The 24341-nt window shown below is 50.8% G+C and overlaps 1 protein-coding gene across 5 annotated transcripts in view; it reads left to right on the forward strand.

Annotated features, from left to right (window-relative positions):
• PLA2G6 (phospholipase A2 group VI) overlaps window positions 1-24341 on the forward strand; it is a 61647-nt gene that overhangs the window by 31364 nt on the left and 5942 nt on the right. For 4 of the 5 annotated variants that reach the window (XM_044229348.1, XM_044229346.1, XM_044229350.1 and 1 more), the window contains 7 exons: window positions 1878-1974; window positions 3057-3239; window positions 6936-7044; window positions 8368-8529; window positions 10375-10453; window positions 12752-12915; window positions 14528-14678. In XM_044229348.1, coding sequence (XP_044085283.1) covers window positions 1878-1974; window positions 3057-3239; window positions 6936-7044; window positions 8368-8529; window positions 10375-10453; window positions 12752-12915; window positions 14528-14678 — 945 coding nt within the window. The remainder of the gene's footprint in view (window positions 1-1877; window positions 1975-3056; window positions 3240-6935; window positions 7045-8367; window positions 8530-10374; window positions 10454-12751; window positions 12916-14527; window positions 14679-24341) is intronic. The other variant, XM_044229349.1, reaches the window with a different exon arrangement.

A 24341-nucleotide genomic window follows, 5' to 3' on the forward strand; every position in this document is an offset into this window, starting at 1 on the left:
GTGGGTGGGGGGGCAGGTCTTGCCCTCCCTCGGGTTTTCCCTTTTCCTGGAGTCTCCTAGAGTCTGCGTTCACCTTGCCGGCCCCGCTGGCATGGCCATCCCCTCAAAGGTCTAGTTCAAGTGTGGGCCAGCCCACTTTTCCCTGATCCTCCGCAGCCCAGCCAGGGCGGGCTAGAACTTTCAGGAAGACTTGACCAGCTGGTCAGAGACGGTACTGACACCCTCATCCCAGTAGTCACATGCCCTGATTGCAGGTTGCAGCCCGAATGGGCACACATGATCGCTGAGACTCTTTTTTCTCCCCGGAGGTAGCGTGGCAGCCCCGTGCTGGCTCACCTCCGCTGCCCCAGGCTTTCTGGTCCAGGGTCCTGGTATTGCCCGGCCTGCTCCCTGCTCAGACACCTCCAGCCGCATTCCTCTCTGCCTCTGCCAGGCCCCCCACCGTGGGGCTGGTACACATCACAAGGGATCATGCACAGAACATGATTTGAGTGGCCTCACACCATGGGTGCGCCCTACACAGCCCCGCATGGCCACGTCCTCCCAGGGCCCCTACGGGGACATCCCTCTGCCAGCACGCAGTAGCCAGCACCGCTGTGCCCTAGAAAATCTCAAGCATCAGAGTTATGGAGAGACGTCCCGTCCCAGCTCCAGTTTGGGAGCCCCTCTGCTATGTATGTCAACCCAGTTGACCTTTACAGAGCTGGGTTTGCACCTGGGAGTCGACTTTGACTTTGCAAAATGTTTTCAAGGTTCATTTGTGTTGTAGCATGTATTCCTTTTTTTTTTTTTTTAAGATTTTATTTATATGACATACAAGAAATGAATTTTGTTTATTTTTTGTAAACAATACGAAAGAGAGAGGGAGGGCGCACACAGAAGCACGGGGAGCAGCAGAGGGAGAGGGAGAAGCAGACTCCCTGCTGAGCAGGCTCAATGCGGGGATGCGGGCTCAATCCCAGGACCCCGAGATCATGACCTGAGCCAAAGGCAGATGCTTAGCCAATGGAGCTACCCTGGTGCCCCGAATTCCCTTCCTTTTTAAGGTAGAATAATAGTCCATGGACCATATTTTTCTCTTCCCTTCACCTGCTAGTGGACACTTGGGTGTTCCTCTTTCAGCTAACGCTACTAGGAATATGGATGTACGGGCATCTCTGTGTTTCGGTCACAGACCCGGGAGTGGAAAGCAACTGCAGTCTTCACTCCTCTACTTGGAGCACCCGGGTGGCTCAGTCGGCTAAGCATCCAACTCTTGATTTGAGCTCAGGTTGTGATCTCAGGGTCATGAGATCGAGCCCCAGGTCGGGCTCTGCACTCAGCATGGAGTCTGCTTAAGATTCCCTCTCCCTCTCCCTTTGCCCCTCCCCCTGTTCTCTTTCAGGTAAATAAATAAATCTGTAACTCATCTGCCTGTACTTCCTGCAGGATGCCGGTCACTTCATGAAACACCAGCAGTGGATGGTGGGGGATGGAGGGCAGCCATGTGCCAGGCACAGAAGTGAAATGTCTTCTCTCCTTTAATCCCCGCCAGTCCAGTCGTGTTGCAGATGGTCTCAGCCACTTCCCAGAGATCAGCCAGTGAGGAAGCTGGGGCTGGATCTCAGGCCTATCTGACTTTAAGGCCAACACCAGTGAGAGCGATCATTGCTAACTGGAGTTATCAGGGAAGGCTTCCTGGAGGTGGGCACTTGAGCTTTGACATACCATATGCTGGTTTACATGCTGGTTGGTTCTGTTGCAAAACCAACAGAAATTTTGCAGAAACTTTCCTTCACCTGGAGATGAAGCCCCAGGTCTTGGCCTTTTCCAGCCCCAGGCCACCTCCCTCCACCTCCACGGCCTTCTGTACTGCCCCATGGCTCCTTTCTCCCTAGGTGTGCTGAAATGATCATCAGCATGGACAGCAACCAGATCCACAGCAAAGACCCTCGCTACGGAGCCAGCCCCCTCCACTGGGCCAAGACCGCTGAGGTAGGCAGAGTCTGAGGGGGAGTGGTAGGCGGGCAGGGGTCAGAGTCTGACGGGGAGTGGTGGCCGGGCAGGGGTGGAGTCCCAGAGCCCCAAGTTCCTCAGCTGCCCGCAGGAGGGCAGTTCCTAAGATGACTCTGGGGATGGCACTGTGGGGGTTGGTCTCTTAGTGGCCCCACAGGGGGAAAGGACAGTCTGGTGTTGCTCTGCCGCTCACTGGCACAGTGACGATGTCCCCTCCGTGGTTTCTTTGCACATGAATTGGGGTGAAGTCAGCGAGGTAATGTGTGAGAAAATTCTTTGTAACTCAGACAGAAGGTGGTGTGAGGCCCTGGCTGGGCAGCTCCCCAGAGGCCTTCCCTAAGCCAGGCTTCACCCCCTGGGGAGGATGGAGGTCTCTGGAAGCCGAGCTTGGCAGAGCACTGGGTGTCCCCGAGACTGTGGCTTGTTCTTAAACAAGGGAGGGAGGAGATTACCGACCTCTGTAGGGCACCTTCTGCCTGCCAGTGGCTAGACACTAAGTCAGGCCCTTCCGTGTATGTTTTGTCGTGCGTTGTCACTGCTCTGTGAAGTAGACACTTACATTTCTATTTTCACAGAAAAGAAAAACTGGGTGCAGGGGGTGTGGTGACCCCCCCCAAGTTCAGAGGACGGGGATGAAATGGGGTTGAGCTTTGGGCTCTGGACTGTTTGGGCTCCAAAGACCAGGCTCCTTGGGGCTGCTTTGTGTAGGGCTGTGTATTGCGCAGGCCCAGGGAGCGGTCAGATCTTTGCAGGACCCCAGGGACGGTCGCAGGGAGTGGGGCCATTCTGGGAGTTTGCAGAGATGCATGGGGTCCTGTTACCTCCAGGAAAGAACCCAGAAGCCCCTTAAATCAGCATATCTTTAGCCTTTTGTCCTCTACTTCTGGGGTGCTGACAGCATGGGCCAAGGTCTAGGGCCACCCCCAGAACTGGGGCTCACCCCCTGAGTTGTTATTGCAGCTAGAGCTTTCCAGAAGTCCAGTTCCTGAAGGAGTCTCAGGGAGGAGGTGGCAGTGCCCGGGTGTCACCACGCACTCCGGCACGGACCCTGTCTCCCGCAGATGGCCCGCATGCTGCTAAAACGGGGCTGTGATGTGAACAGCACCAGCAGCACAGGGAACACGGCCCTGCACGTGGCTGTGATGCGCAACCGCTTCGACTGTGTCATGGCGTTGCTGACCTACGGGGCCAATGCGGATGCCCGCGGGGAGCACGGCAACACTCCGCTGCACTTGGCCATGTCGGTGAGCCTGCGTCTGCCCCCGCCTGCCTGTGGCTGCCCTCCCGCGGTGCCCCCTCCAACCCCCGCTGGGAATCTTTCCTCAAGACCCCACTTTCTCCCTCAGAAACCTTCTGTGTCCCCCTCTCAACCCAAAATATCATCTCCTTCCTCTGTGCCACAGTCCCTCCTGCTCCTGGGCTCCCCATATGACAGGTGCATGGTGAGAGGGGAAGTATAGCCTCAGCGACTGCCGTGGCCTTGGCCAAGTCACCTGTCAGCCTCAGTGTCCTTATCTGGAAACCCGGGGTATCGGCTCCCACCTGGCAGAGCTGTTGAGAGAAGAGAGTGGCAGACCCTTGGTAACTCCAGGAACATCCCTGAGATGTCCCGGAGATGTCAGTTCTCCCCCTGCCCTGCAGCCTTAGGGGAAGTACTCATCTACATATTGTTCCTATCTCCTTAGAGATTCTGGTCTCCTAGTCCATGCCTTAGAGGGGGACTCTAAGCTCTCAGAAGGCAGGGTCTGCCTTCTCATCTTGGTGGCTCACTATAGGGATTGGCCACAGTTTGGGGCTTATTATAGAGCATAGGTCCTGCCCTTAAAGCCCTTCCAGTGTGGAGAGACAACCAGAGTATGAACATACAAATTGCAGGGAGGGAATGTCACTTGTCACCGACATGTGTAGGTATTCGGTACCTCGTATTCCGTAGCAGTACCACGTGTACGTACATATGTTCCACGGATCACCAAGGGATGGGATTGGACAGGCCTCCGGGACTCTAAAAGATGTAGATTGAGGACACACTCAGAGACATGCTGTTTTATACCAAAGGCTATAACCGTGTGGCGACATTGTTGTCTGGGAGGTGGAAGCCCTAAATAAAACTGTGGCCATTTTCAGCACTGAATGATCCCTTAGAATTATCTAGCTCATCGGTTCTCAAAATTTTGGGTCCATGTGGTTCCATTGTATGCTTAAAAAGTGATATTGACGATTCCAAAGACTTTTCATTGATATGGATTTTTTCTATATTTACCAGATTAAAGATTAAAAATAAGTTTCCAAAATATTAATTCAGTTAAAAATGACAATTCACCAGTCACAGTCTAACCTCAATAAGTAACATTTTCATGAAAAACAACTTTTTTCCCCCAAACCAAAAATAATCGAAAAGAGTTGGCATCATTTTATATATTTTTTTAAAGATTTTATTTACTTATTTGACAGAGATCTCAGGTAGGCAGAGAGGCAGGCAAAGAGAAAGGAAGGGAAGCAGGCTCCCCGCTGAGCAGAGAGCCCAATGTGGGGCTCGATCCCAGGACTCTGGGATCACGATCTGAGCCGAAGGCAGAGGCTTTAACCCACTGAGCCACCTAGCTGCCCCTTGTTCTACATTTTTGCGAATCTTTTTAATGCTTGGCCTCGGGGAAGACTGTTGATTCTCCTGTCTTCTGCTACGTTTATTCTGTTGCAATGTGTTGTTGAATGTGAGTTGGGTTTGAAGACAGTCTGGGCTCACATAGACAGGTTGTTGAAAAAGATACACAGTAGCGCCTTCTCAGAGAATCATGAATATTCTTCACTGTTGGACCTAAACTGGAGGGTTAGTTTCTGACAAGTCAGTTGCAAGTGGGATCCGCAATGATCTCGGTATTATACTTCATTCCCTTGGTATCTCTTGCACTCCCCTTGCATCTTTTATCCCTGTGTGATTTCAGGTCATCCTTGGAAAATACTGGTTCACTGTGCATGCGTAGGACTGTTGAACCATTTCATTATACGGGATCGAAACCCCATGTTTATAAATATCCCCACTGATCTCATCAGAAAAGTCTTACAGTTCTGGGAGGCTGCCAAGCCCGTCATGGCATATACAAGTGTTCTGGAATTCCCATTTTTGTTTGCGAGCTTGAATTTTATCATTGGCACAAAACGCGGTGGGCATTTTTCTTGAAGTGCCAGGCTCACTGCATTCATTTTTGAGAACGTGTCTTCTGCATACCCAAGCCTAACCCGTCATATGTAGCTCTTCAGTCATGATCCCAAGTAAAAATGGCGTTCCAAGAAGAAAAAGCTGGTTCTGCTCACAACCCAAACAATTGCATCCATGCTTTTCCTCAAGATGATGGTTGGTCTTTAGTATGCCCCAGAAATGCCTATGCTTTCCCTCCATCTTTTTTTTTTTTAAGATTTTATTTGTCAGGAAGCGATTGAGAGTACATAAGCAGGGGGAGTGTCAGGGAGAGGGAGAAGCAGACTCCCCACTGAGCAAGGAGCCCCATGCGGGACTTGATCTCAAGACCCTAGCATCATGACCTGAGCCGAAGGCAGACACTTAACTGACTGAGCTACCCAGGTGTCCCAATTTCTCTCCATCTAATGACACAGAGTAGACAGTGTCAAAATTTAATAAAATTAATTCTTACTGAATGAAGGACATTTCCTAAGGGAAACTGGCTATTTAATTAACTGGTTGATTTCTTTCTGTGAACGGGTGGCAGAAAGGAAAACCAGGGCAAGTATTAGTTTGATGCCCCAGTCTTGTGGAGGCCTGGGCAGTTTTATCCATCACTGTTCTTACACCATTGGTGCAAAAGCCAACGCAACGCAAAAAGGGAACATCTTGGGTTTTTTTTTATAAAGCAGGGTTTCTTTCTTTCTTTCTTTCTTTCTTTTTTTTAAGTTTACTTATCTTTTTTAGTAATCTTTACCGCCCTATACGGGGTCAAACTCAAGACCCCGAGATTAAGAGCAGCACCCCTATGAAAACAGTGGGATGCTCATGAACCCTCCAGAGGGTCTCCCATATTCACGGAGGGGCCACAGATCGCTCTTCGAGAACTGCTGATGTCCCTTGTTTCCCATACCATAGGCACTTGCGGACGAGCCTCACGGTTTTTGGCACATTCATGAACCACATTTACGGTGAACCACAATTCGTGAACCACATTTATGACCTTAATCATTTAAGTTGGTTGGTTTGCTTCTAAACAAATTGATTTAGAAGGAAGTGTTCCATCGCTACGGAAAGGGGTAAACCAGTGATGCAATAGAAGGTAACGAAAACAGAAATGCGTAACTAACCATTCAAGCACACATACTTAGCTGTGCCTGTGTAAATCCTAATGTACGTGGACCACCATTTGGAAAGCTGTATTCTAGACACGACTCTTCATTTTCTTGGCAAGGAAATTGATCCCAGGAAGAGGGAGGTGATGAGACCGGAGCTCTGGTCTCCAGGCGGCCAGCTTATTAGGTTTGTTTTGGGAAACCATGTCCCGCGCCCCCCTGCCCAGCCTCCAGATGTTGAAGCTGCACTTGAAGACGGCCATCAGGGAGGACGTGTACTCCGTTACCCCTCATAAAAGACACCCTTGACATGATGGGCAGGACAGCCTTCCCTTTCCCTGCCTGCCCTTTGCTGCTGCTCCTGAAAGTGATCTGCAGCTGACCCTTCAGTGTCCCCATGGCTCCCGGGGTGGGGGTCATAAAGGCCTTGCTTCCAGAAGTTTCTGGGGGGGCTGGGGATTGGGGGTGAGTCACTTCCAGCTTCTGCCTAGGTTATTAAGTGGATGGGGGCTCCGAAAGTTCCAGCATCTTCTCCCATGCCCATGAGAGGCCCACTGAGTTGATGGAGCAAGGTGAAAAAGGCTGGCGTCCTTTCCCTCTTCTTTCCCTGAGCTGTTGCATTTTCCCCTTACTCCATTCCCCAACAGAAAGACAATGTGGAGATGATCAAGGCCCTCATTGTGTTTGGGGCAGAGGTGGACACCCCCAATGACTTTGGGGAGACTCCTGCATTCATAGCTTCCAAGATCAGCAAACGTAAGTGCCCTGCACTCTGGACCAGAGTTGGGGTGGGTGGGTTCATGCCTAGGGGAAGAAGGTGGTCCCAGCCATCAGGCACCAGCATCCTGTCCCTACTCACCCCTTCCCCACCTTGCTCCCTGCGTGGAGTTTCCAGGAGCACCTGGGAGGCTGAGAGGGGAAGCTTTCTTTGCACAAGAACAAGGGCCATCACCAGTAGATGGATCCCAACAGGGGGCTTGCCAAATCAGTGTCCTCTTCTGTATGGCCCCCATCCTTCCTCAGGATGCCTGGACTCCCGGGGAGGTGGTTGGGATGTACAGCAGTTGTTAGCCAATTGCTCTTTGGGAATTCACCACGGGACCGCTTGTAGGAACAACCGTGGGTTGACGCATGCGTGGCACCGGGGCCGGGGGTTGGCGGGGATGGGTGGGGGTATGCGCATGCCCAGTGCACACAGGCTTGCTGCACGCTCCGCATGTTCACTTGGGGAGCCTTGGCATCAGAGCTGGAAAAAGCAGATCGTTCTCCGCAGAAGTCTGGGTCCCCTCCAGGGGCTTCTGGGGAGTTTGGGGATGTTGCTGTGGGTGTGTAGCTGCTAGGGTGCCAGTGCGCATGTGCGCTCTAGGAGGAGGGTAAATGCCTCCAGGCTGAGTGGTCTGTTTTGAGTTCTGGAAGGGACCCTCCGTTCAGGGGTTTTGAGACCTGCTGAACGTAGAGGCAGGAGTCCTGTTTCCTTTCTTTTTAAATTAGGTTTTTAAGATAATTTTTATTAGATATAATTAAGCCCAATCTTGTTTTCTTGTTCTCTCTCTTTTTTTTTTTTTAAGATTTTATTTATTTGAAAAAGAGCGAGCAAGTGGGAGCCAGGGAGAGGGGGCGAGGGAGAGGGAGAAACAGAGTCCCCGCTGAGCAGGGACCCCGGCATGGCAGGGCATGGGGCTCGATCCCAGAACCCTGGGATCATGACCTGAGCCAAAGGCAGATGCTTCACCCACTGAGCCACCTAGGCGCCCCTGGAGTCCTGTTTTCTTGACTGAAAGTGAAGGGAAAGGGGGGCCCCAAATACTCGAACTGGGCATATTCTGTGGCCCGAAGTACTCAGACTGTACTTCCATATTCTGTGGTTGACCTCCGTGCCTTCCCAAGCCCCGGGAAGCTCTTTATAACCGACTGGAGTCGGCTCCCGCCACACCCCCCGCCCGCACCCAGTTCCCCCACATACTCAGGCCACCTGGTAGATGAGAGAGGGGGCCTGGTGTGAAAAGGGAGGGCCTCTCATTTGCGTATTAACATCATTTGTGATCCTGTGCAATTCCCCCCTCCCCAAACCTTGACTAGTCGTCACCAGGAAGACGCTCTTAACTCTGCTGAGAACCATAGGGGCCAACTACAGTCTCCCACTCACCCAAGAGGCCCCCTCGGAGCAGAGCTCCACTACGACACATCACTCCTTCTCCCTGGAAAGATCTCAGCCCCCACCGATCAGCTTAAACAACCTAGGTAGGCCTCCCCCCCGCCACCCACCCCCGCAACCTGGCCCCGCTCCGCCACACTCCGTCTTCTCCAGCTGGTCCCCAAGTGCTGGGATCAGAGCAGTCTTGATCTCAGGACACAGGGTCTAGGGTAGAAGTGGTTTAAGGGAGCAAGGAACGATGGGGCAGGATCTGTCAGCCTCTGGAGGCAACCAGCGACCAAGGGAGCCCAGGGCCCTGAGTGGGGAGGGGGGGTGGCGGCGTCCCTGGCTGTTGGCCCACAGTCCATGTCTCCTGAGAGAGTGCCCTGGACACCGTCTCAGGTCTGGGCATCCCCAGGGCACCCACGAGGGAGGTTGCTTTCATGGTTCCAGTGAGGGGTGTTTCTGCCACACTGTGCATTCTGTCAGGCCTGGGGCCTGTGTGTCCCCTGCTGGCCCCTTTGGTGACCTATAGGCCTTTGAACATGGCCAGACAACCTGCCTCTGCCCCTGTGTGTCCTTGGCGCCCATGGAGATGGTCCCCAGGGAGATGGGGTCTGTCCTCCGGGCTTTCTGTGGGCTGGCCCAACCAGGGCCCGACATCATTTGAGTGTAGTGTCCCCTGAACAGGGCAGTCAGAAACCAACCCTTGGCAAGCCAGCTTTCTTCTTCCCACCTTGCTGTGGAAGCAGACACCAGCACCGTTAGCCAGTATAGCCCAGGCTAGCCTGGAGTCAGGCGAGGCAGAGCCCACAGCCACAGTCGGTGCGTCTGGCCTTGGCCCTCTCCTCCCCTGCCCATCCCCCCCAGGCCCTTCTCCCCCACCCCCACCCCATCTTTACCTCTCACTTTTACAGGCAGGCCGTCACCCAAGCCAGGCGGGATGGTGGGCCTGGGGCGCGGCGTCAGATGGGTAATGCTCTGGGCCTCGAGGGGCTGGTGAGCCTGCCGAGCCCCGAGCTCACTGTAGAGCTAGCTCCCTCTCTCCCAGCTGCAGGCCGGACACATGCAGCCAGCCTTTCCGCCCTCTCCCTGGCACTCTGTCCACTGCCTCTCCTGGCCAGTCTGTCCCGCTCATCTCGCCCACCCTCTGGCCACAGGCCCTGGTGAAGGGGGGGGGCATCCTGCCTTGCAGCCTGCGTTCCTACTTTGCTGCTTCTAGACTCTGCACAGGGTTGGGGAGGGCCTGTTGGAAGCCAGATGGCATGGCAGTGCCGGGCCAGGCAGGAGGGCAGGCAGTCCGTCTGGGGGGAGGGGCGGGGGGGGGATTGAGGTGCAGAGCAGAACAGAGGGAGTGGTGGGTGCGGCTGATCTGAGAGGCTGCTGAAGTTTCTAGACCTGGGATCAGGATGAGCAGCATCTGGAGAGCGGTTGGTTATCTCCCTTCACCGTGGACTCATTCTCAAGGAATGTCCAGACTCAGCCCTTTCGGCTACATGAACTTTGGATGAGTCAGTCCCATTAAGCTCTTTGAGCCTCCTCTGGAAATTGGGGATAAGGATTCTGGTGATGATGGATGTTAGCAGCTGCACTTGCCCAATGCATGAGAAAATGCTCCGGGAACTGAGAAGCATGGGGCATGGCGGGGTGCTTGGGCTTCGGGGCTTTGGGAGGATGGCATCAAGGAGAGTCTGGGAGCTGGCCGGGTGGGCTGGGGCCCTTCCCAGAGCGGTGGGCTCCCCTCCACATTCTAGCCCAGTTCACCCCAAGGGGCTGGTGGCCTCTGGCTTACCTGGGTCCTGGGACATAGACCCCTTCCCAGTGGCTGGAGGCAGGTGCTCCTGCTGGGGGCAGTTGGGGGAGGGCACAGCCCCAGAGCTGCTCTCTGCACCCATGGGATGGTGGGAGCCTGGCCTGTGGGGCTCTGGCCCACCCTACCCTGTGCTTCACAGAACTGCAAGACATCGTACACATCTCCCGGTCCCGGAAGCCGGCCTTCATCCTCAGCTCCATGAGGGATGAGAAGCGAACGTAAGTGGAGGAGGGAGGGAGACCGCGCGTTCACAGCTCTGCCTGGTGCCCTCCAGTGGGCTGGGGCTTTCGGCTGGTCCCCCACCAGGTTCCCTGCGAGGTAGTGTGCATCCTCTGTAGTTCACAGGGAAGGGACCGGCTCTTCAGAGAGCCTGGGTCTGCTCTTTCATCAGTGCCCAGGCGGGCTCAGGGGTCACGTGATGGAGGTGGCTGCACTCCTGTCCGTTCCCTCCTGCCCTTGTCCTGATTTGTTGGGGAAGATCCCCCAGATCCCCTCTGTGATGCTGAGCCTGTTTCCCCTGGTTCCACTGTGTCCCTTGGTCTGCTTTCCCCCGTGGAGCTCGTGGATGGGCTGGCTTCCCCCACCTGCTGTACACAGGCCCATTCTTGGAGGCAGGCCTGGGAGATGGGCACAAGGAGTAGAGGCCTTGGTCCTTGAGGACAGTCCCTGGGGCTCAGAAATTGTCTGCCACGCACGGCAAGTTCCCGGCACAGATGTGCTTGGGATCGACTGTGCTCGCTCGCTCTCCTCCTTTCCATAATAGAGTTGCTTTCTTGTTCTCTGGCTCTTACTGTTCCATGCTCCCAGCAGCCTGCCTGCGGAGGGATTGGGACCCTTGTTCTGCACGTGGGGGACCTGAGTCCCGAGAGGTGAAGTGACCTCTGGCTCACACAGTGAGCATCAGAGCAGAGACTCGAGCCCGGGTCTTTGGAGCTCCCGCCCTTCCTGCCGTGGCAGACAGGTGGCTCTACCTCTCCTTGCCTAAAGGGTTGGCTCACCCTTGGCAGGTCCCACTCCTTTCCAAGGCTGTCCTGTGACGTGCGCCCTGGAGGCGCCCCTGCCCCGTCCACACTCTGGAGGTTCCTGCCACCGCGCCTTCCGGTGGCACATGTACATGCATACACATGTGCACACACCTGCGTGGGGGCCAAGGAAGGTACCAGAAGGAGGACCGGCCTGTTCTGGCCCATAAGAGGAGATGAGGCAGATTCTCCAGCAGGACCAGGGTAGTTAGCCCCAGCCAGAGCGCCCTCCTTGCAGGCGGGACTGAGGAGAGAATCAGGACACCCCTGGGGGGACCTCCCCATGCGGGGCTGTGGGTCACGTCGCTCCGCCGTGCTCCATCTGGGCCGATGTCTCTGATGTAAGCCCTGCATCCTTAGAAGGGTCCCTCGCATGTCTGCTTGGGCCTCCAGTGACAGCCCAGCCTGCCACCCTCTGGGCTTGCTGTAGGGCCGGGCAGCTGGTCCAGGAAGACGGGACCCTAGAGGTAGGCCAGCCTGGTCCCCATCTCCCAGCTGTCTACTGGGTGGCTCCCGAGTTCCCTGGACATGCAGCCCTGCGCAGAGGGAGCTTCCAGCCCATCTGGGGGGTGTGCAGAAGAAACCGGAAATGCTTATGGAAGCCAGGAGTGCTCCCCACACAGAGAGCGGTTGAAGAGGAGCAGGCTGAGCTGGGGGAACTGAGGGCCTCAGAGCAGGCTGCTCTCGGCAGGGACTTTTAAGCCGAGACAGAAGGATGAGGAGACCAGAAGGAAGCTTCCCGGTCTGAGCATAGACCGTGACAGCCTTCCCCGGGGCCGGGAACTGGGCATGGCTGGGCTGCGGGAGACGTGTCAGGGTGTGTGACCGAGCACTCTGGAGTCAGCAGACCCCGGTTGGGCACCCGGCCATAGCAGTTCCCAATCTTGGGACTCCGGGGGGGTTACCTCACCTCTGAGCTTCGTTCCTTCACAGATGTGCACTGGGGGAGCAGGGAGTGCATGCCTCCAAGGGGTTTGGGATGTTTCTGTGAAATCACGCTGGGAAAAGGACCTCACAGCTCCTGGCATACAGACAGATGGTCCCTCTTCCCTGTCCCCCTCCTCCCCTGCCCCGCCCACTGGGAGGACGGCCTTCACCCTCTCCACCAGCATTCCTGGCCAGCTGCTGGGTACCAGCCCTCTCCCCAAGCCTTGTCTGATTCAAAAAGCCTTTTCTTAGGCACCTGCTGCTTGGCAGGCCTGGAAATCCAGACCTGACCAAAACCAAGTGGGAGGGACAGACCCAGCCATCTGCTGAGGTGGCACCTGGCCCCTTTCCTTATTGCTAGTTGCACTTTTTCCCTTCCTGAGATACTGTATGTTTACTCCTTTACTGATTGTGCCCCCACTTCTCCACCCCAAAAGGCCCCAGTAGCGAGCGAGCTCTATGGGATCTTATCTTTCCGTGCTCACAGATGCTCAGGGACGCAGGCCCACATAGAGTGCTGGGCGGTAACGGGACCCTCTTCTCTCCCACTGCTGTCCCCCCCCACAGCCACGACCACCTTCTCTGCCTGGACGGAGGGGGCGTGAAGGGCCTCGTCATCATCCAGCTCCTCATCGCCATTGAGAAGGCCTCGGGCGTCGCCACCAAGGATCTCTTTGACTGGGTGGCAGGGACCAGCACGGGGGGCATCCTGGCCCTGGCCATTCTGCACAGTGAGGGCAGGCCCCTGGCGGCAGGGGCAGGGCTGGGGGGGGTGGTTTGGATCTGCCCTCAAATGGTGCTCAGTTTCATTTCAGAGCCTTGCAAAGAGGGTTGCTGGGGAGGGGAGGCCCTAAAAGCCCTTTTTGGAGAGGCTGAGGGCATTGGGTGCAAGGTTGGAAAGAGAAGGGCTAGGGCCGGGGCTGGGCCTGGGTGCCCTGCCCTCCATGGGGGATAGAACGAGCCTTTCCATGTACAAAGCAGTTTTACATCCGTCTCCTCTGCCATTCTCCCTGATAACCTGGTGAGGCAGGCCCCACAGGGCCTGGGAAGTGCTGGGAGTAAGGAAAACCAGTCTGAGGGCGGAAGCAGTGGGTGGTCTCGGGAAGGATGAGCCACGGAGTCCAAGAAAGCCAGAGTCCCAGTCAGCATGCTGCCTTCACCCACAGGGAAATCCAGGCCGCGGGGGGAGAGGGGTGCCTCAAAGTCATGTAACCAGCCCTGTGGGGCTGTGGGGTTTAGGACAGCTCCCTAGACACCCAGCCCAGCACTTCCCAGGGCCACAGGGCCCCCACGCATCACAGCTTCGCAGAGGTGACAGAGGGGCCTCACTTTCCTGACCGGCTTCTAGGTAGTTCCCTTTGTGGAGCTGTCTGGGCTGCTTGAGGCTGCCCGAGAAGGGCCCTCCCAGAGCCAGCTACTGCCCAGGCAAGATTGGTCCTCTGCCTCGGCCTCCCTGACCTGCTATCCCTGCCCGAGACTCTCCAGTGCACCCCCTGCCCAGGTCTGAAGGCGCAGGGAGGGGACCCTCCTGCCCCTAGGCCAGGCCTGTGCTGGGCAATGGCGTCATGGGGCTGAGACAAGAGCTTGTCCCCCCATCCCCCGCCGCTAGGGAGCCCCCGTCCCGTGGGGGAGCCGCAGGCATCTGGGTGTTCACCGTGTGAGGAGCCCATGGCCCCGCAGTTCAGGGTGTCGGGGGCATGAGGCAGCCAGGTCGGGAGGCGGCTGGGAGCAGAGTCCCGTGGGGCTCTGGGACGGTCCAGTCTGCAGTCTGTCCGTTGGCAATGTGCTGAGACCCCCGTCCCCGGGCCTGCGGGCCCCACATCCCCTCTCTGGTTTCCAGTTCCTGCCTTCCACGAGAGAAAAGCTCTCTTGGATCTGTCTGCCCAGTGGGAAGTGAGGTCTGGGGGCGGAGGTCCTGGCCTCCTCCAGAAAGGGTCATTCCTTCTTCAGACTCCGGGGGGACTGTGGACAGGATTTGAGAAGTCACCTAGTTCAGCCTCTCGTAAGAGCAGACACCCAGCTCTCCTCAGCCCCGGCCCCAGAGAGGTACAGCCTGTCCCCTTTGACCCTGCCTGTCCTCAGAGGCCCACAGGACAGGGTTGGTCCTTCTCTTAGCCAGCTGGGGTTGATGTAGATTAGATTTATAAACATTTACACTTTCAGGGCCCTTCTTTAAGGGAAATACAAAATCGTGGCTACAGAATTAAGTGCAGAGCCTCGGGGCTCTGAAGGGGATTTCGGCCTCTGTGGGAAGTGGCCGAGGAGAGGCCCAGGAGCCCCGACTGGCCTCCCTCCCTGCGGCTGTCGGAGCAGAACCCTCGTGTCTCCCCCTCCTTGTTCTAGGCAAGTCCATGGCCTACATGCGGGGTGTGTACTTTCGCATGAAGGATGAGGTGTTCCGGGGCTCACGGCCCTACGAGTCGGGGCCCCTGGAGGAGTTCCTGAAGCGCGAGTTTGGGGAGCACACCAAGATGACCGACGTCAAGAAACCCAAGTAAGCCTCAGGAGGAAGGCTGTGGCTGTGGCCCCAGCTGGGCAGCCCCCCCGCTGTTCTGGGGGAGCAGAGGGTTCCCTGCCCCGGTCTGGTGAAAGTGGCAGGGGGCTGGGGGGGCCTGATAACTCCTTCCCAAGTGAGCCACCGGCTTCTGGAGAATTCTGTTGTAGGACACCCCCGACCCGGGGCTGCTGTTTTCCCACCCCGACGGCACATCCCTGGGTCAGAGGGGGTCACATCTCGTCCGTCACACACCTGGGACCTTTTGCCAAGTGAGGCTGTGCCCCAGACATTGTGTGTGTGTGTACATGTGTGCGCGTGTGTGTTCATGTGTGTGTCGGGGGGCGGTTGAAGGGGGTCACCGCCAGGTAGAAAGGCCGGTGAGCCATTTGCAGTCTGGTTGGGAGATAAATGACCTGGAAAATGACAGCCGTGCTCGGCTGCAGGTGTTTGAGATGTTCCAGAAGAACCTACAGCAATGCTACGTCCTTGTCATGCTGCCCAGCCCGGAGTGCTCTCTTGTCTGTCTCGTGCCTGTGTCTGTCACCAGCCAGACTCTTGAGCTCCCTGAGGCAGCAATGTGGCTGCCTTGTTTCTCTGTAGCCCCAGCATCTGCCCCAGAGCAGGGCACTGAGAAGTGTTCTTGAGCTGACAGGGGCCTGAGGACTGAGGGCGAGGTGGTCCGGGGGGGCTCCCTGGAGGTGGTGGTGTGTGAGCGAGGCCTTGCAGGTTAGGGAGGATTTCTTTTCATAATAAAGCTTTTTCCGTTTTTCTTTTTTCCCTTCCTTCTTTCCTTTTCTTCTTCTTCTTCTTTTTTTCATTTAAGAATAATGCATAGTCTTTGAAGAAAAATTGGAAAAATAGGCAAAAAAGTAAAAATAAAAAGGAAGAAAATATCATTCATGTGGTAGAAACCAAAAGATAATGTTTTTAAAACATTTTTGTGTATTTTATCCTAGACATTTTGTCTTTCTTAAATGGTGATATAGAACATACATTTAGAACAGCACATAAATCAGTTCAGTGAATAATTATAAAGCAAACACCCACATAACCACCAGCCAAGTCCCAAAGCCCATTGAGCATGTCCCCAGCCCTTAGCTCCTGTCCTGCCACCCGGGGGTGCTGCTGTCCCAACCGGTGTGAAGTGGATTTCCTAAATTTTCTTCCTTCCTTTTCTTTTCTTTTTTTTTTTTTTTTTAATTTGTGGGTTTCCTAAATTTCCTTTTTTCCTCCCTCACTCCCTTCCTTCCTTCCTTTTCTTTTCTGCTTTACTTTTTCCTTTCCTCTCCTCTTCTCTCCTCTCTTCTTTCTGTTCTTTCTTTCTTGAGGTGGGGAGGGGCAGAGGGAGAGAGATTCTCAAGCAGACTTTACCCCCAGAGGCAGGATTCAATTTAACGACCCTGAGATCATGACTTGACCTGTAATCAATAGTCGATGCGTAACTGACTGAGCCACCCAGGCACCCCTACCTTTCTATATGTGTGTTTTTAAAAGATTTTATTTATTTATTTGGCAGACAGAGATCACAAGTAGGCAGAGAGGCAGGCAGAGAAAGAGGAGGAAGCAGGCTCCCCACTGAGCAGAGAGCCCAATGCAGGGCTCCATCCCAGGACCCTGGGATCATGACCTGAGCCGAAGGCAGAGGCTTTAACCCACTGAGCCACCCAGGTGCCCCTTTTTAAAAATTTTTTAAAGGTTTTATATATTTATTTGACAGAGAGACACAGCCATAGAGGGAACACAAGTAGGGGAAGTGAGGAGGGAGAAGCAGAGGGAGCCCGATGTGGGGCTTGATCCTGGGACTCTGGGATCATGACCCGAGCCAAAGTCAGCCGCTTAACAATTGAGCCACCCAGGCACCCCCTTTCTATATGTTTTAAAGGTGGTTTGCATTTCTTTTGTAAAGTTACTATTCAAGTGTTTTGTCTGTTTTTCATAAAATTAGATTGTGGGATTTTGGGGTTAAAAGCATTTATTTTTGTACGTATTAGATTTTAAAGTAATCTCTACACCCAACATGCAGTTCGAACCCACAACCCCCCCGAGGTGTTGAGCCTCCTTTTTTGGGGGCATTCACTTATTTAGAGAGAGAGCGAGCAAGAGTGAGGGGCAGAGGGAGGAGAGAATCTCAAGCAGACTCTCCACTGAGCACAGAGCCCCACTCAGGGCTCAGTCCCAGGACCCCACGATCATGACCTGAGCGGAAGTCAAGAGTCGGAGGCTTAACCCACTGAGCCTCCCAGGCGCCCCAAGAGGTTTCTTTCTTTTTTTTTTTTTTTAAAGATTATTTATTTATTTATTTGACAGAGAGAGATCACAAGTAGACAGAGAGGCAGGCAGAGAGAGAGAGGGAAGGAGGCTCCCTGCTGAGCAGAGAGCCCGATGTGGGGCTCGATCCCAGGACCCTGAGATCATGACCTGAGCCGGAGGCAGAGGCTTAACCCACTGAGCCACCCAGGCGCCCCCCCCCAAGAGGTTTCTTAATGATCTTTTTATATCCTGAAAACAAGTCCTTTGATGGATATACAGATTTTAAAACCTTCCTACCACTCCATGGCTTGTCTTTTCATTCTCTTTACAGTGTTTTGTTGATGAATGGATGTTCTTAATGTAGCAGAATTTATAAATGTTTTTCTTTTTCCTTTTTTGTTTTGTTTGTTTTTATGGTTTGCGTTTTTTATGTTCGTTCAAGAACCCTCCCTTAGCCTGGGGCAGGAAGTGATCTTCCCATCAGGTCAGCATCTCTCTGGATCTGCCTTTCACAGTTTAGGTCTTCATCAGCCTAGAATTGGTTTTCGGATCGGGGAGCCCCAATTTCACGTTTTCCACATGTGTAACCAGTTTCCCCAGCCTCCTCCGTGAAGAGGTCTGTCTTTCTCTCCAGGTCCGCTCGGCAGTTTCTGTGTTCTGTTCTATGGGCTGGCTCTGTCCCTCCGCTTTATGGCGAGTCCCAATATCTGGGACAGCAGAGCCTCCCACCTGGTCCGTCTTCAAGGGTGTCCCGGCTCTTCTTGGACGCGTCCTAGAGAAGTGGTTAAGATCGAGTTCCCTGAAGTTTCCTCTTCTCAAAAATGGGAATAACACACTACCTGCCTCCTAGGGTTTTCATGAGGCGGAGAAAAGTTAATATTTATTTATTTATTTATTTTTAAAGATTTTATTTGTCAGAGAGGGAGAGAGCACAGGCAGGAGAAGCGGCACACAGAGGGAGAAGCAGGCTCCCTGCTGAGCAAGGAGCCGGATGCGGGACTCGATCCTAAGACCCTGGAATCATGACCTGAGCCGAGGTCAGCCGCTTAACTGACAGAGCCACCCAGGCACCCCAAAAAGTTAATATTTAGAAAGCACCTGGTGGGGCACCTGAAGCTGGCTCGGTCAGAGAAGTGTGTGACTCTTCATCTTGGGGTCATGCGTGTGAGTCCCACGTTGGGTGTAGAGATTTCTTAAATTTTTTTTTATTAATTTTATTTTTAAAATTTTAAAATTTTATTTTTTAATAAAAAATTTTTTAATTTTTTAAAAAGCAGAAAGAATATTTTAAACCATGAGAGACTATGGACTCTGAAAAACAGTCTGAGGGGTTTGAAGTGGCGGGGGGGTGGGAGGTTGGGGTACCAGGTGGTGGGTATTATAGAGGGCACGGATTGCATGGAGCACTGGGTGTGGTGAAAAAATAATGAATAATGTTTTTCTGAAAATAAATAAATTGGAAAAAAAAAAAGTTTCTCAGTGCAGGGCTGGTGGCTCAGTCGTTAAGTCCTGGGATCGAGCCTGCCTCTGGCTCCCTGCTCAGTGGGAAGTCCGCTTCTCCCGCTCCCACTCGCCCTGCTTGTGTTCCCTCTCTCACTCTCTCTCTCTCTCTCAAACAAAAAAATAAAATCTTAAAAAAAAAAAGTTTCTCAGTGCAGATTTATGCTTCTTTCTATAGAGGTCTTACACAGTGGTAGTTTTTATTTTTTTTAATTTATTTATTTGATGGCGAGAGAGAGAGAGATCACAAGTAGGCAAAGAGGCAGGCAGAGAGAGGGGGGAAGCAGGCTCTCTGCTCTGCTCAGCAGGGAGCCCTATGCGGGGTTAGGGTTCCCTGGGATCATGACCTGAGCTGTAGGCAGAGGCATAACCCACTGAGCCACCCAGGCGCCCCACAGTGGTAGTTTTTATCTCTTCATGTTCTTCGTGGGGTTTGGGCTACTATAAATTATACATTTTTAGAGATAGCGTTTATTTATTTATTTGACCATGTTTAATTGTAAAATAGATGTAACATAAAAATTAACCATCGAAACCATCTTAGGTACAGTTGAGGAAGTGGTAAGTACCTTCACACTGGTACGCAGCTGACTTCCCAACTTTTTTCCCCCCGCAAACTTTTCATCCTGCAAATCTAGAACTCTGTTCCATGAAACACCTCTCCATTCCCAGCATCCCCAGGCCCTGGCAACTGCCATTCTACTTTCTCTCTCTAGAATTTTGACTACTCTGGGGACACCCTGGAAGGGGACCATACTATATCTGTCCTTTCGCAGCTGGTCCCTCTCACTGAGCATAGTGCCCTTGACGTTCGTCCGTGTTGGAACACGTGTCAAGAGTTTTCTTCCTGGGGACACCTGGGTGGCTCAATGGGTTAAAGCCTCTGCCTTCAGCTCAGGCCATGATCTCAGAGTCCTGGGATCGAGCCCCTCATTGGGCTCTCTGCTCAAGCAGGGAGCCTGCTTCCTCCTCTCTCCTTCTGCCTGCCTCTCTGCCTACTTGTGATCTCTGTCTGTCAAATAAATAAATAAAAATATTTAAAAAAAAAGAGTTTCCTTTCTGGTCAAGGCTGAACAACACACCATTGTATGGATACACCACATTGCCTGTTCATCCACGGATGGACGTTTTGGTTGTTTCCATCTTTTGACTTGTTGATAACGCTGCTGTTCACAGGGGTGCACAGGTCCCTTTCCTGGTTCCTGCTTTCAATTCCCGGTGCCTTTTACAGAGAGAATTCTGAGGGGCCCCACCAGCTAATAATTTTGTTTAGATTTTTGCATCCACATTCCTGGGTGAGCTGGACCCATTTTTTTCCCTGTTTGAGGGTTGCTGGGTTTTGGTTTTGAGGGAGTGTTTCTTCTTTCTATTTTTTTGGAAGAGTTAGTAAAATAAACACTTTGCTTCTTCCTTGAATACTTGGTAGAATTTGCCTGTGGAGTGATCAAGGCCTGGGATTTGCTTGAAGGAAGATTTTTGATGGTGGAGTTAGCTTCTTTGATGATCATATGAGACTATTTAGAATTTCTAAATGTCTTTTTGAGTTGGTTTTGGGGGTTTTTCTAGGAACATGTCAAGTTCCTCATCTCTTCAAGTGGATTGGCATAGAGTGTTCAAAATGTTCTCTATTATCTTTTTAATGTCTGCAGGATCTGTTGTGATGCCTCCTTCAACCCAAATTATGCACACCTTCTTTACCAGTCCTGCTACAGGCTTTTCTGTTGGATCAGTCTTCCAGAAAACCAGCTCTTAGCTATTTATTGGCTCTCTGTTGTGTGTTTTTCTGTTTCACTTACTTCTTTTGTTTTTATTCCTTCTTGTACTTTTTTGGGGTTTATTTAGCTGTTTTTTTCTTAACTTCTTAAAATCAATGATGCTCATTGATCTTTAACCTTCTATTGTATAATATATGTGTATATAGGGTTGTATGTATAAGTTTAAGCACTTTCCCCTAAGAACTAGGTTTTTTTTTTTTTAAGTTTCTTTATTTTTAGTAAACTCTACACCCAATGTGGAGCTCAGACTCACAACCCCAAGATCAAGAACTGCACAATCTTCTGACTGAGCCAGCCAGGCGCCCCTCTAAGAATTGTTTTAATGATACCCCATAAGCATGTGTATGATTGCTTTGTTCATAATACTTCCTAATTTTCATTATACATTTTTTAAATTATATTTTATTTAAAACTTTATTTACTTGACACAGAGAGAGAGCACAAGCAGGGGGAGTGGCAGGCACAGGCAGAGGGAGAAACAGGCTCCCTGCTGAGCAGGGAGCCAGATGTGGGGCTTGATCCCAAGGCCTGGGGATCATGACCTGAGCGGAAGGTAAATGCTTAACCGACTGAGTGTCGCGGCCAGCGCGACAACACAACTAGGGCCGAGAGGGTAAGAGGATGGTGAGACGAAGACAAGATGTAAAGAGATGGGGACAGGAGGGACACAGTGGATGATGTCCAAGCAGTGCCAACTTTATTAGGAAGTATGCATGATTATATAGAAAGCAGAAACACTTAGGGGAGACTAACCGCCCACACATACCAAAAATAGTTTCTCCAGGCTCTTGTTTACCAGTTCCCTTAGGTTAAACACACAGACATCCTGACGCCAGCATGTTGCTTACTTATAGATAAGTTCCCTATTGATGAAGGGACTGAAGAAGGGTGCCAGGTGCATTTTATGGCCCATGCAAGAACAGCAAGGTCCAGGCATGGATTGATGACTTAGACCTGCATTGTCCTGTTCCTGATAAACCCCAATGGGTAGTCACATAGGCGATCATGAGACTCATAGCACAGACCCTTTCTCGGTGCTACTCAGCCTTTCCATTGCTGAGGTTGCTTAACCCCTTAATGTCAGGAAGGCGCAAGTCAGGGCCTGGTTTGGCTCATATCTCAAGCTTCTGCGTGGCTTACCACAACTGAGTTGCCCGGATGCCCCATCATTATAATTTCTTAACCATAGTTTCTTAAAAATACATTTCTCAATTTCTAAATCTAGGGAATTCTCTAGTTATATTTTTCTTATTAATTGCTTTGTGGCTAGAGGACATGCCTGTATGATTTTAGTCCTTCAAAATGTGTTGAGACTTGGTTTGTGGACTTCTCTACAATCAATTCTTACAAATGTCCCACATCTAATTTAAAAGAATATATTTTGCATTGAGTGCCAAGTTCTACACAGTGGATTAAGTCATATTGGCTAGGAATATTGTTTAAGATTTCCAGTTCTGCCATCCCTTAAGCAGTCTTTGCTCACTACTTTTACCAATTATTGAGAAACCATGTGGAAATCTTCTACTCTGGGAACTTGCCCTTTTGCCCTATAGTGCTGTCAATTTTTGTTTTAATATTTTGACACTATGTTATTAAGTGCATATATATTTAAATTGCTATATATTTTTCTTTATATATATTTTTCTTTTCTTTAAAGGACTGGGATCCTTTATTATTATGAAGTAGCTGTCTTTATCTCTAGGAATGCTTTTTGCTTTAAAGCCCATTTTATCCTGATACCAACACAGAGACACTAGCTTTCTTTGGTTGTATTTGTATGGTGTATCTGTATTCACCCTTAATTCAGCCTTCTTGAGTCCTTATGTTTTATTTGTTTATTTATTATTTTATTTTCTTAAGATTTATTTATTTTTTTAAATTTATGTTATTATTAATTAATTTGTTTATTTATGTGACACAAAGAGAGAGAGCACAAGCGGGGGAATGGCAGGCGGAGAGGAAGAAGCAGGCTCCCTGCTGAGCAAAGAGCCTAACATGGGGCTCTATCTCAGGACCCCAGGATCATAGCCTGAGCTGAACGCAGACACTTGACTGAGCCACTCAGGTGCCTTAGAATTACTGAATAATTTTGATCATTATATTGCTCCCCCCATGGTTTGAAATTTGTGCACTCGTTTCTTTTTCCTGTAGTTCATGCTTAACTTATGAAAGCCTAAATTTAATTGATACCATTAGCCTTCCCTCAGATAATCAGGCCTTTTAAAATAATTTAATTCCATCATATCTATAGGTGTTTCCTGTATTTGAAGTCTGTCTTGTTTTTTTAAGCTCACAAGACATTATTATTATCTTTCAAAGTTTGTTTTCATTTAGATTTGCCCAGTAGTGTGCTGGGGAGACAGATCTCTGGGGGAAGAAGCCCTGATTTATAGTGTTCACTAAGTCCCATGGCGTAAATACTCCCGCCATGGCCAATTTCAAGTTACCATCACTTTAACAACCACCTTATGGGATTTAGCAATAGGTTCTTACAAGCCAGTATGAGCTGCCTCCAGCATACAGTTGGCTGTGTGTGTCTATGCATGTGTATATATGTGCGGGTAGATGTCTCTCACTTCTTTGTTCTGCCATCTTCCTTGCATCTCAGACTTCCACTTTTCTTCTGCCTGAAGTATAGTCTTTTGACTTTTCCTTAGAGAGGGACTACTGGTGGTGAATTCTCTGCCAGCAGAATTGTTTGAAAATGATTTTATTTTCTTCTGATTTTCGCTGGGTATAGAATTCTAGACTGATGATTTTCTTCAGGAACATGCAAGGTATCATTCTATCATCTTTTAGCTTTAGAAAGTCAGTTTCCGTCTGTTACTCCTTTGAAAGTAATTGATCTTTTTTCTCTGGATGTTTTTATTGATGTGTTTGCTTTTAGTGTTCTACTATTATACTATGATATATCTAGATAGCAGGTGTTTCCAGTTTATCCTGCATGGGATTTTTTAGTTTTGAATCTTTGGATTTTGCCTTTCTTAAGTTCTGGAAACCTGAGTTGTTATCCCTTCAACCCTTGCCTCTTCTGAGTTTTCTCTCTCCTCTCCTTTTGGAACTCCAGTTAAACATATGCTAGACCTTTTCTGTATTCCATGTCTTGTAACTTCTCTTGTATATTCTATCATTTTATCTCTCTTTGTTGCCTTGTAGACAAATTTCTTCTTACCTATTTTCCAATTCACAAATTCTCTCTTTAGCCTTATCTAATTTTCCACTTAACCCATCCATTGATTTTTAAAATTCTATTGCTTTTTTACTTTTTAATTTCTAGCAATACTCTTTGGTTCTTCTTCAGATCTTCTAGGTCATTAGTTGTAGTTTCCTATTCCCTGAAGATACTACCACACTGGCCTTTGATGTCTTAATATTGTAAACATAGCTTGTTTTATAATCTTTGTTTAAGGACTCAAATATCTGCAGTGTTTGTAGGTATGTTTTGCTGTTTATGTTGGTTCATACTGGTTTTCATTTATGATTTTATTTCATCATGTACTACACCTCCTCTCCCACTGCCTTTGAACTGTGTGGTGTTCTTTAGTATTGAAAAATAATATATGCGGATTCTTTTAGGTCTAGGATGAGAGTATCTTCCTCCAGAGTGTTTTGTGTTGTCTCTTCCAGGTACCTAGGTACACTGCCATCTAGGGCCCCTATACCTGAATTCTTGGCATGAAGGTTTGGGGACGTCCCCACAGGTGATACAAATTTAGACTACCAAAGGTTAGCTTATGGTTATACATTTTCAAGGTGGTTTTTTTTTTTTTCTGCTCTCTCACCTTTATCCAATGCCAGGTAACTTTCCTCATAGCCTCGGGGTGAGGGAGGGGCAGGTTTATTTCTGGTTTACTCTTATTCCAAGAGTGCAGTCCTTTGGGATCCCACCCTAATGTGGGATCCTGGGCTTTTGACTTTTGTCCCCCTGGCTCCATGAGAGCATCAGTACTGAAGCTCAGGTTTACTGTGTTTGGTAACTGCCTCAGGTCAAGCCTGGGTCTGGGCCCCACTTACCTCTCTGGGTTCTTGCTCATCCGCCGAGCTTCCCTGGGTTACTTTCTTTCTATCTTGTTAGGTCTTCTATGTTTTTTTTTGTGTGTGTGTGTATGTTTTGCTTTGTTTAGATTTTATTTAT

The sequence above is a fragment of the Neovison vison genome, chromosome 12, assembly GCF_020171115.1.
Source record: "Neovison vison isolate M4711 chromosome 12, ASM_NN_V1, whole genome shotgun sequence".
In the NCBI taxonomy this organism is placed as follows: domain Eukaryota; kingdom Metazoa; phylum Chordata; class Mammalia; order Carnivora; family Mustelidae; genus Neogale; species Neogale vison.